Consider the following 16,169-nt stretch of genomic DNA (forward strand, 5'->3'; position numbering starts at 1 on the left):
CGTTTATACGGACTGTTTTGGTCCAGCAAACTTCCTCCCCTTCTTGCTTATGCGTTCGGTTTCACTCGAGCTCGAGGTGGTCAATAATTAAACATCCCGTCGGTGAGGAGTTTTCTGCTCACCCGCCAAGCAGGGCGCGATTTGGGAGAAAGTTCTTGCGGTTTTGTCGCGGAATTGTGAACAACACTGCTCGTGGCGCAGAAGCGAACGCCACCGAAACGGTACAACATTGGAAGGAAATTCTTTTGAAAAGAAAGCAGAAAAAAGACATACACACACTCTCTGGTAAGAAAATAGATGTTAATAAAATAACGAGACCATTGTAAGCGAAATTACCACCACCCCGAGCCACCGCTCGGGTTTTCTCGTCGATGGTATTTTTGCCTCAGCCCAGCGCAAACGGGGCAACTTTTTAATAAGTAAACATGCACCGGAATCAACCAACTCTCTCCCCCCCCACCCTCTTGGTACCGCGATCGGTTCAGCGCCTCCCCCGATTCCCCCAGGCGGACGCCTGTTGTACACGTGGCCAGAAAAATGGCCAAACTTTAGCCGGGAGCATCTTTGCGCAACCGTGGCACGGTGGTCCGGTGGCGGTTCAACCGCGATGCTGCGAGATTGGTTTGCGTTCGGTTGTTGTTTCGCTTCGGCAGCCATCGTTTTTTGGTGCTTTTATTTTTGACTTTCGTTCTCCGTTCATTCCCCCCCCCCCCTCGGCCCCTCCTCGTTTGTGTTTATTTATTTTTCATCTCGTACTACACTTTCCCCTTTTTACCAATTTCGGTTGCACTTTTGTACGCTCGCTAGAATTGGAATCCAGCCCTTGCGTGACACGGTGCTGATGGTGTTGGTGGTGGTGCAATCAACACATATTAATACGAAGCGCAAAGGACGACAGCTTTTGTGGCTCCCGTGATAAGGTGATTGTTTTTTTTTTTTGTTTGTTACTTTCTCTCCGTCGCCGATGAAGAACTTTTCCGTAGCCTAGCAAGTGTAGTCGTCCAATCGACGGCCCGTGGCAACAGGCCCTGGTGCCGGAATGGCTTTCAAAAAGGCACACACGGGTTTCGTTCGTTTGTTTGTTTGTCTTTGGGCTCATAATGATCCGGGTGGTTGATTATGGTTCTTGCTTGCCTTGGCCTTGGTGGCTAATGGCCACCGTCCCCGTGCTATGCCCGGATTGCTACAGCTTCGAAAAGCCGTCCTGATGCCCCGTGTGTGGTACAACGAGCATTCGTACGCGTACGTGTAAGGCTTAAGTTGTAATGTGAAGTGTACTTGGAATGCGTTCTCGCTGTGGTTGGCTTGCTTTCAACCCGGCTCGTACATGGCCGCACTGTACGACGGGGCAGGCTTAACAGCGAAATTAAAAGGCAAAACAAGGCTCACGGAATAGTTTTTAATGAGTTTGAAATTTTGGCAACTGTGTTTAATGGATTTTTATGTTCAGTCATGAAGTTAAAAACATGTCTCATCCCCTTGGTTTTGGTCTTCGTTAATTGAGACCATTATGGTTAAACTCTAGCAATTAGGATTTAGTTTGGTTCAATTACAATTTTGATTCAAACATAAAATAAAACATTAGCAACAATTAGATGTTGTTGAAGATTTTTTTAATTCATGTTTTTTTTAAATAAAATCATCTAAAGCATTTGAAACTCAGTTTTACGAACACAAACAAAACAAATATGTACGCTCTTTACACTTCTTGGTAGGAAAAAAGAACAGCACATCATAAACACTTTACTAGTGTTGCACAGACCAAAGATTGACTACAACTTTCTATAGGTTTTACGCAACACAAAAATCATTCCTAGCGAATTCGGGGTTTGCAGTAATATTAGGGCCCATTAAAATAACCATCCAGCGACATTTGATAAGGTGTACTATCTAGATAGCAAGGACTAGATGAAATACCTAACGAAAAATAAACTAAGGCAAAGTTAAAGCTGAACGAAAACCAATTTAAGTCAAACTAAGGCTATTTTTATCTTAATATTGCTAGTGCGTTTTTAACTAACAATACTGGACTTAAACATAAAACAATAATCTTATCAAAATGTTGAAATAATTTGCCTGAACGTCTCATAACTATTAATACGTCCATTATCTCGAACATTTCGCTGAACATCCAACGTTGAGGTCGACCATATGTTTTGTCGTGATACTCTCGTTAGTTTGGTCTCTGTCCCATGCCAGTTCCACACATCCTTAAAAGTACACCCACACACGCCTGTCCACACTTACCTGGCCGGTGGATCGGCGGCAATATGGCACGGTATTTCCACGTTCTCGTTCCGGGATGCGCCAATTAGTATGCCACTTCTGGTTGCAGCTGCCCCACCACCACCACCACCACCATCGGTTCCATTGCCTACCGCCACATTTCCGCCGAGCTGATCCGTCGCACACACGGGAACATCTGTAATGAGAGTGGCGCAGAAACGGAGGCCGTTAATTACTTTCATCCACATTCGCACCGGGCAACCGGTTGTGACCCAGAACTCGCTTCATATTTCTTCCTCCCACCGCCCCTCGTTTCCACATGTGAAGCTTGCATAACACACAACCAACCCTTCCTTTAGATCGTGTGGATTAAAAATATTTCCCATCCTGTGGTGCCTCCGGAGCCCCGAAGCCAACCCGGTCGGCTAGTTATGAACCGCAATAAAATCAAAAAATCATTTCACCTGCACCGTTGCGCGTACATCCACGATGCATGCCGCATACTGACACACACACAAGCACCGGCATACGTATCAGGTGGAGGACATGCCGCCGGGGGTTGGCAACAGTGGTGGAGCTTGTAGATCCGAGCGGATTTCTGATTAGTGAGACAGCCGGCGGTTTTTAATGAAGGATGGGATTTCGTGAAAATCCTCCGCCGCCAAACGGGCATCCTTTTCGCTTCGCCGTCGTCGAAACCAGATTGCCCTTTTCCGATGGGAGAGTGGTTTAAAATCGGGTTTCCAAATGGTTCCTCCAACGCACGGGTGTCGGAATTTATTTCAGGACTACCCACACGACATTGGACGGTAGGATTATTATAATGTCTAACAACGGGACTAGCTTGCTTCATCGTTTCCATGGACACGAGATGGCGAAATAGAAGGTCAAAGGAGAACTACATTTGTTTAATATTGCATACAGTTTGGGATGCGACCATCTAGAACAAAATCGATTGTTCACTCTGAAACGCAGATAAATTCCCTTGTTTTAAAGATTGATTTTTTGACAACTTTTCTATTCATAAAATCCATGAAAATCATTTGCTTTTCGTACCTTTTTCTAGCACCTTGTCCAGAGCAAAACAACTTTTAAGTACTCGTTTTATAATTTTCAGGTATCAGATAATTGCTTTTAACATGCGTTTCAAACAAGTGGAAGCATAAAACACCTTATCATAACTTGAATGGTTTAATAAAGAAGTTTACTCCCATTAGCACGATTGTATGCCATCAAATATTATTGAATGGGTCTAATTTTGTAAATAAATTCATAAATTAATCCGTAGAAGATAAGATAGCATTCGAGAAACGATTGAATATAAAATAGGCTATTATTTTTTCAGTGCTTTTTAAACGTAATCTCTTTCCGATTAGGGCTCCTGAATATTTTGTTTTGCAAAATTCCACCTTTTTGGAAAATAAAAACACTCCACTCCAATGTGCAGTGAGCTACAAAAGGTGTTTCCGCACCATAAGGTTATTTTATATGTTTAATTTCACCGCTGGCCAGTCGGATTCACCGACCCTCCCACGTTTCCTACATAAAACCTTAGATTACACATACAAATTCCGGGAAATTTCGCACGGCCGTGGCTTACATCGTCGGTATTTGGCCGGACGGAATGTGTTGCACGGTTGTGGTTTCCTAATCGTGGAATTACGGAACAATTGCGTGCTGTTGAATCCGGTTGGCCTGCCGGTGTAATGAATCGTTTCCCCGTTGGCGCGGTTGTGAAACAAAGCACATGTGCAAAAATTGGGGGAAAAAAAGCAAAACCCCTTCCGTAAGTGTTGCCCGTTGCATCGGTAAGCTAATATTGATTGGAAAAGCCGTTTATCGAAATGAAAATTTCCGCGCATCCTCCCCGTACCGAAAGACTCGGGTTGGTTGCTCGCTGTATGTGATACATTTTCCGGCTGGGTTTTCCTACCCGAGGGGGAGGGTTCAACTGCGTAGCGGAGAGTGGGAGGGGGCCAATTATTTTGCCTTTCCCTTTAAACTCCTAAGCACGGGCCGCACTTTGGTCCGGTGCTTTGGCGAGACGGAAACCGATGCGTCGGGGTCACGTAAGCTCCCCCAAATGTGCACCATCAATGACAATATTGCAAAATCGCATTTGCAAAATAATCTGATTACGGGCAGCTTCTGCCGGAGCGGACGCATATTTCAATAATATGCTAAATGTAATTAATCGGAAAGCGTTCACCAAGGGCTTAGGGATGCAGAAATTTTAAATGTCATTCCCGCTGGGAAATCGTTCGGAATTGTTTCGTTAGGTTAGGGAGCGTTTTTTTATTTGTGTTTTATTTTCTGTTCCCTCCCTAATGCCACCTACGTTTGCGTTAGCGTGCTCTAACGAACCATAACGCCATTATCGTATGCAAGCGCGGTCACTTCATCACTGTGCCGACAGCATAAATCGGTTATCATTTGCATATTGGTGCGATCCGCGATCGGGTACCGTTTTTAATCAGCTGCGCAAAATTTACAAACAAAACGCTGCGGCGAAAAGTGAGCGCCTTTGCTGAAATGCGATTATGATATAACGAGCATTAATGGGGGAATGTAATGATGGTGGTTTCAAGCACCGAAACAGAACCATCTATAGGAGGAATTTTGAGAGAGATAAATGACGCTTTTGTGGCGGTATAGTTAGAAAAAATCTTGATATGAACAAAAAAACAAGTTTTAGGTAACTTCCACAAAGAAAAAGTTTTGTCACATTTTGCAAATCTTATAAGCTTGTTGTGGCAAAAATAAGCTGAACAATTGTAAGGCATAATAAACACAGTTCGCCAAAATTGCTGACCATTGATGGATAACTTACAAGGGTTCACATTGATCCAACTTTGAATTTCATCATCATCAACATTTAAATTAGTTAAAAAATTGACTAATTTAATCAATTTTATTTGTTTACATTGATTTCGAAATTTTACTGCAAAATTTACTACTAAATGAAGTTAAGAGATGATTAGGTACATCCATACAGATCCAAACCAAGTGTCCGTCGGTGTAAATCACAGCTTCAGTTGTCTGTAACGCAAAATGCGTTGATTGAACATTACAAAATCAAAAAAGTCATCTATCATTATAACGTTGTGTGTTTAAGTCCTAGCAGAATATGGATTGTTTTTGTATTTTAATTGGATTTGGTATGCAATGTATGTATTTTATATATTGCTACAATAAATCTACACCAACAATACCATCCAACAATGTGCTTCTCAGTAGTTGGAACTGGCACTCACACACCGTGCCAAATAAAAAAAAAGGATTACATTAAGGTTCTAGAATCATTCACAAGTTTTGTATGAAAAAGGTATCTTTTCAGCAAGATCCCTACCAGTAAGGAAATAAGGGTTTGGTTCATGTACCATAAAATCGATCTCTGACGCGGGTTAGGTCTGTCACCGACATGAGGGGAATCTAATACGTCAGACGAGCCAAGAAGTGTTGTTTCTGTTTCTAACAAGAATATCAAAGAATCGATATCCCAAAACCCTGAATAGAAGTATCTCAAACGGAATATTTCAAACTAAATACAGTAAAGGTAGGGGTACCTGTTACTTTAATGTTTTGTTATCAACAGAAGTTACTAAAACCACTTATGGGGAGCAAAAAGTGATGAATTTGCAATATGTATTAAAATGAATTTAATGTTACAGATACACTTGACTTGGTTCTATAAAACAGGACACAGTGTAAATCTCTAGCATATAGTAAAACCAAGTGGTATTGTTACGTTTTAAGACTACACTAAACTATCCAAATTAACTTAAAAATGAGGGAACCTAAAAGTGGGGTTAACACCATGACAATTTTAGGAACGATTCGATTTTACCTTGGGAATGAGTGATTAATTTGTGTTCGTTACCCGCTTCAGCATTAATTCTCTGAACTCCCGCAGCGTTTTACATAGGCATACACGTTTTGATCGGTGGATGGAATTATTTTCACCAACTTTGATGGAAAATCAAACATGCAAAAACCGAACGGCGTGGGAAAGGGCACACGGTGGGGTGGAAAGTACGCATTTGACACAGTCTGCCGAAACCGGCACTCGACTGCAATGATCGATTGCTTCGGGCCGGTTTCGATGTACGCAAGGCTCAGCATTGATGTGGCGTCGATGTTGGAGAGCATTGCGCTATTGGCAGGACCGCTCGGAACCTGAGACCGCCTGCCGTTCCGTTCGCCCGGCTTACCAATGTGCGGTCGAATTCGATCGCCGAATGCATCGGAAAAGGGTGGAGAAAAAACATTTCCCCCCAATCCCCCGCCACGTCCTTCATTAAAGCCACAGCTGGGCCGGAACTGGAACATGACGCGGCATATTAGTGGCTCGGTGGTAGCGGGGGAATGGTTGGTAAGGAGCGGGGAGTGGCCTACACACACCGCACGGCGAAATGATTCGCATTGCACCCGGGAGTGCGGTGTTGCTGCAGCCGGTCGCATCAGGTCGGCATGATGGCGTCGCGTCCGCTCAACTATTTTCGACATATTGCAGCAGCCGACGCAATTTTCCACCCGGATTTTCCCCGGGTTTTTGGTGGGAGCGGGAATGTTTTGTGTTGGCGATTCGGGTGGTGGTCGACGGTCGCTCGCATGACGAACGGGAAGAATGTTTTCCCCCATCGTCGTGTGTTCGGCGGAAAAGCTCAATCGGATTTTCACCGCTCGTTGAGCGTTCGCGTTTCGCCGAGAAGATCACGCCAGAAGGGTTACACTAACAAGGTCCGGCGTCCGGTGAAAATCTCATAAGCCGGCTGCTTGATTAGGGTTCACCTCCATGGCGGTGAGGTGTGTGTGTGTGTGTGGGGTTTATAAGTGAAGCTTGTGTGCACGGTTCGTTGACGCAATTTGTTGCATTTGAGGATTCTGGTGTTTGTAGAAAGAAATAAAACAGATTGGTTAAATTATCTGCCGACGGGCGGTGTCGCTCCCCCTTCCGGTGAAAACATGTTTCCTCACCCAGGGAAGTACGCATTCATCGGGAAAAGCTCGCTGCTGTGGGTAAATATTTAGTGCAAGCTGCAACCAAGCTGCCGTGACCCACTTTGCGCGGATGCAATCTGGTGACCGTATGTGCACGAGTGTGTTTGTGGTGACACCGGGAAGGCGGACAAGGGAAAAATGGGCGTAGGGAAAAGTTCCCTGCATTACCGCAGCAGCTGGTTCCATCTTGACAAATAATTTAATCGCGCAGTTTGTTGTTAGATATAAGTCAAATTTACTATGCTTCAAGAACGATATGGCCGCTTCGTGAGGGGGAAAAAATCCATCGTCAGTGAACGGGCATGGAAGGGTGCATTCCCAATGCACGATCTCCAGGATAATGAATGGAAAATCGTCTGAAGAGATAGTTTGCTTACAAGCGCCGACTTCTCCGCAACCGGGAACCGGAAGCGGCGCGAATCCCCCACGGGGCTTGCATTTGTTTAGGTTTCTCTTAAGCCGAGTCCCTTGACGGCCTCCTTCGCCGTCCGCCCACAGCCCCTTCCCCATCCGCACGTTGTACCGTAATTAGTTTCATTATAAATCCGCAGTGCAAATTATATGTTTGCCGGTTTTCGCCGATGTAATTGCGGGTCGGCAAGTCTGACGAAAACCGGAACCGCCGGCGGCATACGGCGACAGTCGTCGGGTTGCGCCACCCGGAAAAACCCGGTATGATATAATCATATTTCCCGACCGACAGGAGCTTTCCTAATGAATTAGTTATTTGGATGATAGCGTGAAAGTACTTGCGGTCCGTTGGCGGGCCGAGGCGGCCTGCCAGGAGGGAAGGGTGTAAATGGAGACGTTAGTTGTGGGTGGTAGTAGAAGGTAGGCTCTGTGCATTACACATGAATAAGGAGAGGTCGCTCCAAGCAGGTTTTTGATTCATAAGATTTTTTCATTTTATTCTATTTTAGTTGTTGTATGAATGATCACCAAGAACAGAACCATATTCATATTTTAAAATGTTTTGTTTTCATACTTTCTTTAAAATATGTCTTTAACATATTTAGTTTCAACCCTGGGAGTTTACTTACACCTTACTAGCGAAGCGGAGGCTTCGCATTTCTTCTCAAATTTTGCAGTAATGTTGAATAACATAGGAACACATTATTTGTCTTGTTCATAATAAGAATAAGTATTGATTTCTTTTCGCCCGTCAAGAACCAAAAATATTGTTAGTGTACTGCGTTGCTGGATGCTTTCTTATTATGCTGTACCGGATAATGTTTCGTCCTTATGAGGAGACTCACAGGACATACGGTTAAATTTCGGTCATCGAAATTAAATTTATTGAATTTATTCATATGAAAGTTGCAATCAAGATTCGTTAAGATTAATTCGTTAAACTTTGAGGATTCGATCTCAAAACATTCATGAATCTTTCGAAACATTGATGAATCTTAATGAATCTTTCATAAAGCCTTATGGTTCCTCCATGGGTTAAATCGGCAGATAAAAAAGATGAATCTTTGAGACTCAAGAATCTTTCAGTCGAAGATTCATGCATCTGATTCTCAATCACCCTAGGTTGTGCCGAAGATTCATGCATCTGAATTTCTATGATTGTGTAAATGCAACATTGTGTTGCAACATTGAGTGAGTTTCAATAGTTTTCTGAGTAGTTCCAAGCGGTTAGTCGACTTTGTTGAAATTGATTGAACGCATACAAAAATTGGCGACTGGCCGAATGTGTGTCAGTTGGTCAACCGGTGTTGACCATATTTTCCTGCACAATTCTCCGGAGGTGACCGCAAATATCCGCGGCCCCAGCACAGTCCGTGCGCAGGAAGCGACAATTAAATGTAATTCCATTTCAATCAACTTTCAATTTCCGCCACCGGCGCAGGCGCCCGGAGTCGGCCAGCTGGAAGTGCCGGGAGTCCTCCGGTTACCAATGATTGCACTGAGCGAAACCACCGGATGCCGTCGGTCAGTCATGAGCGGGTGGTTAAAATGGGGTTTAAAAAAAACCCCCTCTGTCTCTACCCACCCTCAGCTGGGTTGATAGTTGGGGCTTGGAAAAATAAGCAACCCCGTCCCGTCTAGTGGTTACCACGAGTGAGAAAAATCCATCAACTATCAATTTCCGGTGCCAGCATTTCCTGTCGGTAGAAGTGTTCAGCTGCCCGGTTGACACATAACGGGTTAAGAAACTGCTGCCAGTCTCATTAGAGAGAATATTTCCAACCAAGGAACGTTCCAAGCGGGAAAGAAGCGTTGACACTGACCTACGATCGGTTGGAGGTACTTACGCTTCACCCGGAGGTACTGCTGATCGCTGACGGTTTCACCCTCCGCGTTGATTGCACTGCAAGCGTAATATCCGGCCGATTGTTTCGTCACCTTCTGGAGCACGAGACTCTGACCGCTCTGGATGACGCGCGCCGACCCATTGTACTGGAGCAGGATATCCTGCGAAGCGGGAGGAATGGCGCAATGAAAAGGAAGCACAAGGATAAGTGTCACCGAGTGTGTGTGTGGTGGGGGACAGTGTTTGCTTTGCTAAACGATTTACACCTTCCTCTTACAACCTGTTGCTTCAACGGTCATGTGATTAACGTTTCATGAGTTTGCTTTTCCTTCGTATCCCTTCGATGTGGACTTTTCATAAAATTTGTACTTCTTCATTCAATTTCTTTCTGTCTTTTTAGTGTTTCAAGCTGCTTGAGTGGATCGGGTTTAGCTCAATAATTATCGTTGGCGAAAGTTAAAGCAAAAGGCAAGCACAAAAGGTGCACAAATTTACGATTAAAAATCAAGTTGGAAGAGCGCCTTTCTTCATGCAGGAGACATTTTGGACAGACAAAAGCTCGATAAGTATTTTAAGAATGAAAAAGCGTAATTGGAAAAACAATCAAATGTTACTCGAAACAAGCACAAGATAAAAGTATACGAGCCATTCCACATACTATTATAAATTGTCGATAATTTTCATCAATTCTTTGCACTACATCGCAAAGAGCATGATTTTAACCAGTTTTGATATGGAAACAGTTAGGTTTTGATTGTTTCAAATAAACGATTTTCATGTTCTTTACATGTTTTGTTGCATTTACTACGTGGTAAAAGCCTTTTCGTTGTAAAGTTTTCTTCAAAATTGTTAATTTACGGAAGGTCACTTTAATGTTTTCAAAAAGTACGCTTCTACGAGCCTAAAGTTCTTTGGCTTAGGGCTAATTACGAAAATATTAAATGTTTCAAAAAGAATGGAAACGTGATTATAGTGAGTAGAGTGAAGCTTTTATATGTCATTTGCTTTTCAGTGCTATGTTCCACTCAAGTAATTAGTTTTGTAAACTAACTTAATTAATAATAAGATGGTAAATGTTTTAAAGACTGTGTTTAACATTTGGAAACACTACTGAAGAGTTCGATTGCCCGAAGAAGATCTGCTCTTTAAATACCTCAGTGCCACATTATTTATACAATTTATCGAATGATCGACCCCTTAATGCCACTAAGCGGGAGACAAACATTGTTCCGACGGCACGAAAACTTACGTTGTGAAACCACTGCAGCTTCTTCCAGTCGGGGTTCGAGCGAACGTGACACTCGAAGTACACGTCGTCGCCTTCCTTGATGTCGTCCACGACCAGCGTCGGTCCAAGCTGGATCGTCACGATTGGAGGATCTGAAAAAACGGCAAACAAAATAAGTACCAGCCACGGGGTCCCGGGCGGTCATCGACCCCGGTGGTGGTAGGCACGTACAGACAACGCTCATCTTCCAGTCCGTCTCGAGGAACAGACCGTTCACGTTGGGGTTTTCCGCCCGGCAGGTGAGCGTCTTGCCGTCGTCCTCAGTCGTCGGCACGAAGCTGAGCGACGACGTGGTGGTGTTGTGGTCCAGGATCTCATCCCGCGTCCGGCGCATCTGCCGCTTGCCCTTGTACCAGGTGATGATGGCGTTCGGCCGCGAACCGGTGCTCTGGCAGGCGATCTCGTACCGCTTGTCCGCCACCAGCGTGTTTGGCGGATTCACCACCTTTATCGTGAGCGGTTTCACTGTGGGAAACGGTGGAAAAATGGTTTACTAAAGATGGTGGACAATGAGCCTAAAATCTCGAAACATGAAAATGTACATGCCAACTAGAATCGGAAATCACCTTTCACACAGATGCAATGATTTTTGGCTAACCAAGGGTGATTCCAAAAAAAACCCATCCCGGGAAAAAGGAAGGAAAGGACGAAAAATGAGTACAGTTGGCTGTTGAAGTACAAAGCGTGAAAAAGGTATTGGGGTTCGCTGCACGACCCAGCTGGGTAAAAGTTTCAGCTGGAACAAGCTGTACAAGCAGCACCATTTTTCCCACCACGATATCCTTTTTTTTTCCTTTGCTAGCCATTCTGGTGGGCAACTCTCTCGAGCGTGGGGCAGTGGTTTGCAAATATTTTTACAATAAATAGTACCCGGCTTCCCCCGGGCTGGGCCGGATACTCACGGTGCATGTCCAGCACGTAGCTCGTCTCCTTCGGTTCCACCAGCTTCGTGTTCATCGTCTGGCAGGTGAAGATGGAGTTCAGGTCGCTGCGCTGGATCGTCGGCCAGAGCAGCCGGTTCTCGATGACGTCACCCGAGTTCTGCTCGTACTGATCGTCCACGATGACCCCGTTGATGAGCCACCGAACCTCGGGCTGCGGCCGTCCTGCCAACGAAGGGAAGCAGCGTAAAGTGTGGGATCAGTGAACGCGACCGGTAAAAAGTGCTTTCTCAACCAATCTGTATGTTTTCCTAATCCGTTTGCAGTGCCCTTTGCATGGTTTTGTCGTTTTCGGTTTGTAATTTCTAACGAAAAATTTGTGGTTGGTACCGTTCCTGTCTCCAAATATCACATTTTGTTTCTTTTTCCGCGAGTTTTCATAAAATTAAACTTCGAGAACCCTTGAATGTATAAACAAACTAACGCATGCATGTTAGCTAGTAACGAACATTAAAGAGTTGGGTTTGCTAATTGCTCAAATAATAAAAAAGAATCATGTTCCAATTACTGTCGCACATTTTGTGGCATTATTGATAGATTTTTCATTTCAACTTTAGTAACTGACGTTTCCAACAAAATCCAAAAAGTATCTATCATCTAATAAAGATTTATTAAATTACTAGATTTTTACCATCTAATAAAGACTTATCTGAACTGTAAATCGTTTTAAATGAATTTTTCTTACTTCAGAAGTTGTTAGTACTTAGCTCAAAAAGACATATATTGATTGCACAAAACAATGCTTTGTCTAGATGTGTCCATAAAAAGGTCTTTTTATGAATTTTAGGCCACTATAGCCCGTTTGTAATATGAATAAAACGTTATATTTGATTTGTTTGAGGTTGAAGGATTATAGCAAAGTAGCGGAAGTGTTAACCAAACAGCATCAAACATCCTTTACCAGCGACGGTTCGTATTTCCGTATCCCCGTACGGTCGGTTGCCTTCACTCGATGCGAATTAATTATGTACAACTACATTCCGGCTGTAAATCCATTAACAATTCATCTCTCCCCGATGGCTGCCGAGCGGAATGGGCAAATTTCGAGCAAAACTTTCTCGATCCCGCTGTCAATCATTGACATTGGGATGGCAAAATGGAAGATGCGATCGACATTGGGAAGATATCATCCAAGGGGACCGCAAGGAGGAGGGATCCCGGATTCGCCTCACGAACGCACCGCGTTCCATGCGGGCGGCAAACCGGAAGTGCAGCCGACAGCGCACGGTTATCCAACAAACAGAGAAAAAGGCGGCAAACTTATCCAATATCCGCGAACTTTTTAAATTAACCATCATTCTCCACTCCCCTCATATCGCGGTGGGTTGTGGGTGGGACTCCCTCTAGTTCTCCTCTACCTTGGAATTGGTCGGGTGTTTTTTAGGTTTTACATTTTTGCTGTGTGTCGAGTCGAGTGGAGTGAGTCGTGTTTTCACTGCACCTCGAGTGCGAAGCTACGAAAGCGGTTTCCAAATGGAAAAGGAATCGCCATGGAAACGCAATCCGTAGAATGAAGTATGTTTCAACGTTTCGAAGGTGTAGTTGCTTACTTCGCTGTTGGCTAGAATGTATTGCGTGGAGTGCTTGTTGTGGTTTTTTTATTCGCTGCCGCGAGAAAAAAGAAACGACAAGATTAGTGCGAGTACCGGCGTTTCTGCGTTTCTGACGTCTGTAGAGGCCGGCACATTAAACAGAGTAGCGGGAAGATGACGAGCAATAGGTATTAATGCATTCTGCTTTTCCTACCCAAGTCCTGCAACTCTTCAATATGGCCCGACCACTAAAGGAAGCGATCCGAGAAGATAGTCAGTGCACATAGAATAAGGTAAAGAACTCAGTGAAAAGAACCGTGGAAGATACTACTTCAGGGCACGATTCTATACACTGCTATCCGCTGGAAGCTGGCTGGCGAAAGGAAAAGCCAGGAACGCGCTCGACCGAGGCGATGCAATGGACAGCAAAATGTTGACGTTCTTTGAGCGTCCATTATGGCACCGCGTACGAGGTAAGCGAGTGAAGTAATAAGTCGTGGACGAGGAGGTCCTGATTGACGGAACACATCTGATGGCCAACGGATTGGAGGGTGAACTGGGAGGGTGTTTACACAGGGTGGGCACGGTGTGGCGTTAATGGATTTAGAGGACGCAAGAATCCTTGATGAAAACACCCGGACCGAACTCACGTCCACTCGCAGTCGCTTGTTTGACAGGCCAATGACAGGCCAACGACAGGGATGAGTTGGCGCAGGACGGCTTATGTGTGGCCACATAGTAGTGTGTTCTTGAGTATGTGTGTGTGTGTGCTCCCCGGTTTAGTCAGACTTACCGCCCGAAACACGGCAGGTGATAACGACATCGTCGCCCTCTTCCTTGGGACCGAGCTTCGTGCCGTTGAGATGACGTCCCCAGCGATCCAGGACCACCGGTTGCTCTGGCAGGACTGCAAGTAGTTAATGATGGCGCCCGGTAGCGCTGGTGTTAGTGAAGTTACTCATTTGTTGGTGCTAAATGCTTTCATTCGTTGGACATCATTGCGCTAGCAGGTTGTTAAGTAAGATATTGAGTTGTTGCTAAATCAACTTCACACTTCATTGTGTAGCTTTATGTAGAATAAAAATATAATTTAAGATTAAATAAATGCTTATAAATTTTTTGGAATTCATTTTCTGTACAAAAATTAGTTATAAAATACATGTCAACTAAAAAACTTCCTATGACTCGAATCAAAGCACATTAGTGCTCTTTAAAAAAGGTAACACAACACTAACACGTTTATTTCTTTTCAAGTCACCCTACATCTTCAATACTTTATACATACCGTTTATATATATACTCTTTTACGCAAGAACAGTTCTAATTTGTGCAAAATAACTACCACATCACTCATCTGTTCATGTCAAAGCAGACAGCTCATGTTAAAGTAAATTGGCGTACTTGTTGAAATGAAAAATACGAAATCAAAGAGACTGCATCCGACGTAAATGTGAGGCACTTTAGTCAGAGTGTGCAAAGGTAACTAGTTCTCATCAAACAATCCGTCGCTTTTTCGTAGCAACAGCTCCATGTCGAAGGACTATTACTGCCGCATCTTTTCCTATCCAGCTTCGCTGCATGGCTGGGGAAGCATTTGCCTTTGAATTGGTTGTTATTACGAGTGCGAAATGCAGCCACTAAGGCATCCTCAATGATGCATGTAAATGCTTAGCTCTTAAGATGAGCGATAATTACACCATTAGGCATGTTTGCCATCCCCTAGAATTAATTGCATCAATTACAGTCAGCGATCTGCCTGCTCGTCGGCAACATCTATGGGCAGAAGTTTTGAGGACGCAAACCAACACGAATTTTTACGTAGAATTTGCCTTCGGAGGTGTAATTTTGGAGAAACCTTCTCAAAATGAATCACTTACCTACGACAGATAGATTGTACCGGTACGTTTGAGTTTGTATCGTTCGAAAATCGATTCGACATCGGTAGATTCCTTGATCGTGCCGTTTAAGGTTCTGAAATGGAATGGAAAGAGAGATTTGCTGTATTTAGTTTAGTTGTAGTTGATACAGAGCTTTGGGAACACGTGTAGATGATTTCATTTCATCTGCAATCTCTAGATAATTTCAATCGAAGCGAATCGTGCATTATCATGCATCAAAAGTAATTCTTGTAAATTTATTTGTTTCACACACATCGTTCACTTTGCCACAGCGTGATGTGAACAGCAGTTCGATGATGTCAATAAATTAAACACTGATACACCTTTTGTTGACAGGACTAAAAAAACACTAGACAGAGATCAACTTGAAAAATAAACCATGTAAACCATTGGGTAACTAATGAACTTCATCATTTGCACCGATGCGATTTCCTATCCCTGGTGGAGAAACGCGGAAAAATAAAATCTCAATAAAAAAGAGATCCAGCACGGACCGAACGTACCAAAGCCATTGCGCCAGCTGACAGTAATGCCAAGCCGCATTTTTAATTAAATTAAGTAGAAATCCCAGCACATTTTTAAAAACTTTTCCACCAGCACCGGGCCACAGACCGGGCGGCTCCGCGGGTCACCAGTGGAACATAAACAAACACCAACCGGGGCAAAAAGTTGGTGTGAAGCATGGAAAATGTGTAGCAGCAAATAAAGGAATCACTTTGCCATCGAATTCTTCGGATAATTACGCACGTACCGGGAGCGAAAGGGCGCACGGGACGAGCAAGTTTGCGTTTGCGGTGAGTGGGTGTGTAAGGGGGAAGACACCGCTGTGGCAAACAGAAACACATGGCAACAGCGCACAAACAACAACACATAGACACTTCCGTAGTAAATGATTTCCAGTTCGAGGTGAAAGAAAAATTTAAAAAACCAAACACGTTGCCGACGCACTTCCGTTGGAAAATCGCGCGCGCACGCTCGCCGACAGATGCGTTACAACCGCAAACACGATTTTCTTCGGTTAAACAT

General features: G+C 44.0%; 1 protein-coding gene across 1 annotated transcript in view; it reads right to left on the reverse strand.

The window, feature by feature from the left end:
• LOC131265330 (nephrin-like) overlaps positions 1 to 16,169 on the reverse strand; it is a 37,346-nt gene that overhangs the window by 7,416 nt on the left and 13,761 nt on the right. The window contains exons 4-10 of the mRNA XM_058267588.1: positions 15,123 to 15,216; positions 14,039 to 14,152; positions 11,675 to 11,878; positions 10,944 to 11,237; positions 10,734 to 10,864; positions 9,486 to 9,645; positions 2,248 to 2,422 (exon numbers count right to left, since the gene is read on the reverse strand). Coding sequence (XP_058123571.1) covers positions 2,248 to 2,422; positions 9,486 to 9,645; positions 10,734 to 10,864; positions 10,944 to 11,237; positions 11,675 to 11,878; positions 14,039 to 14,152; positions 15,123 to 15,216 — 1,172 coding nt within the window. The remainder of the gene's footprint in view (positions 1 to 2,247; positions 2,423 to 9,485; positions 9,646 to 10,733; positions 10,865 to 10,943; positions 11,238 to 11,674; positions 11,879 to 14,038; positions 14,153 to 15,122; positions 15,217 to 16,169) is intronic.

Source organism: Anopheles coustani, chromosome 2, assembly GCF_943734705.1.
Source record: "Anopheles coustani chromosome 2, idAnoCousDA_361_x.2, whole genome shotgun sequence".
NCBI lineage: Eukaryota > Metazoa > Arthropoda > Insecta > Diptera > Culicidae > Anopheles > Anopheles coustani.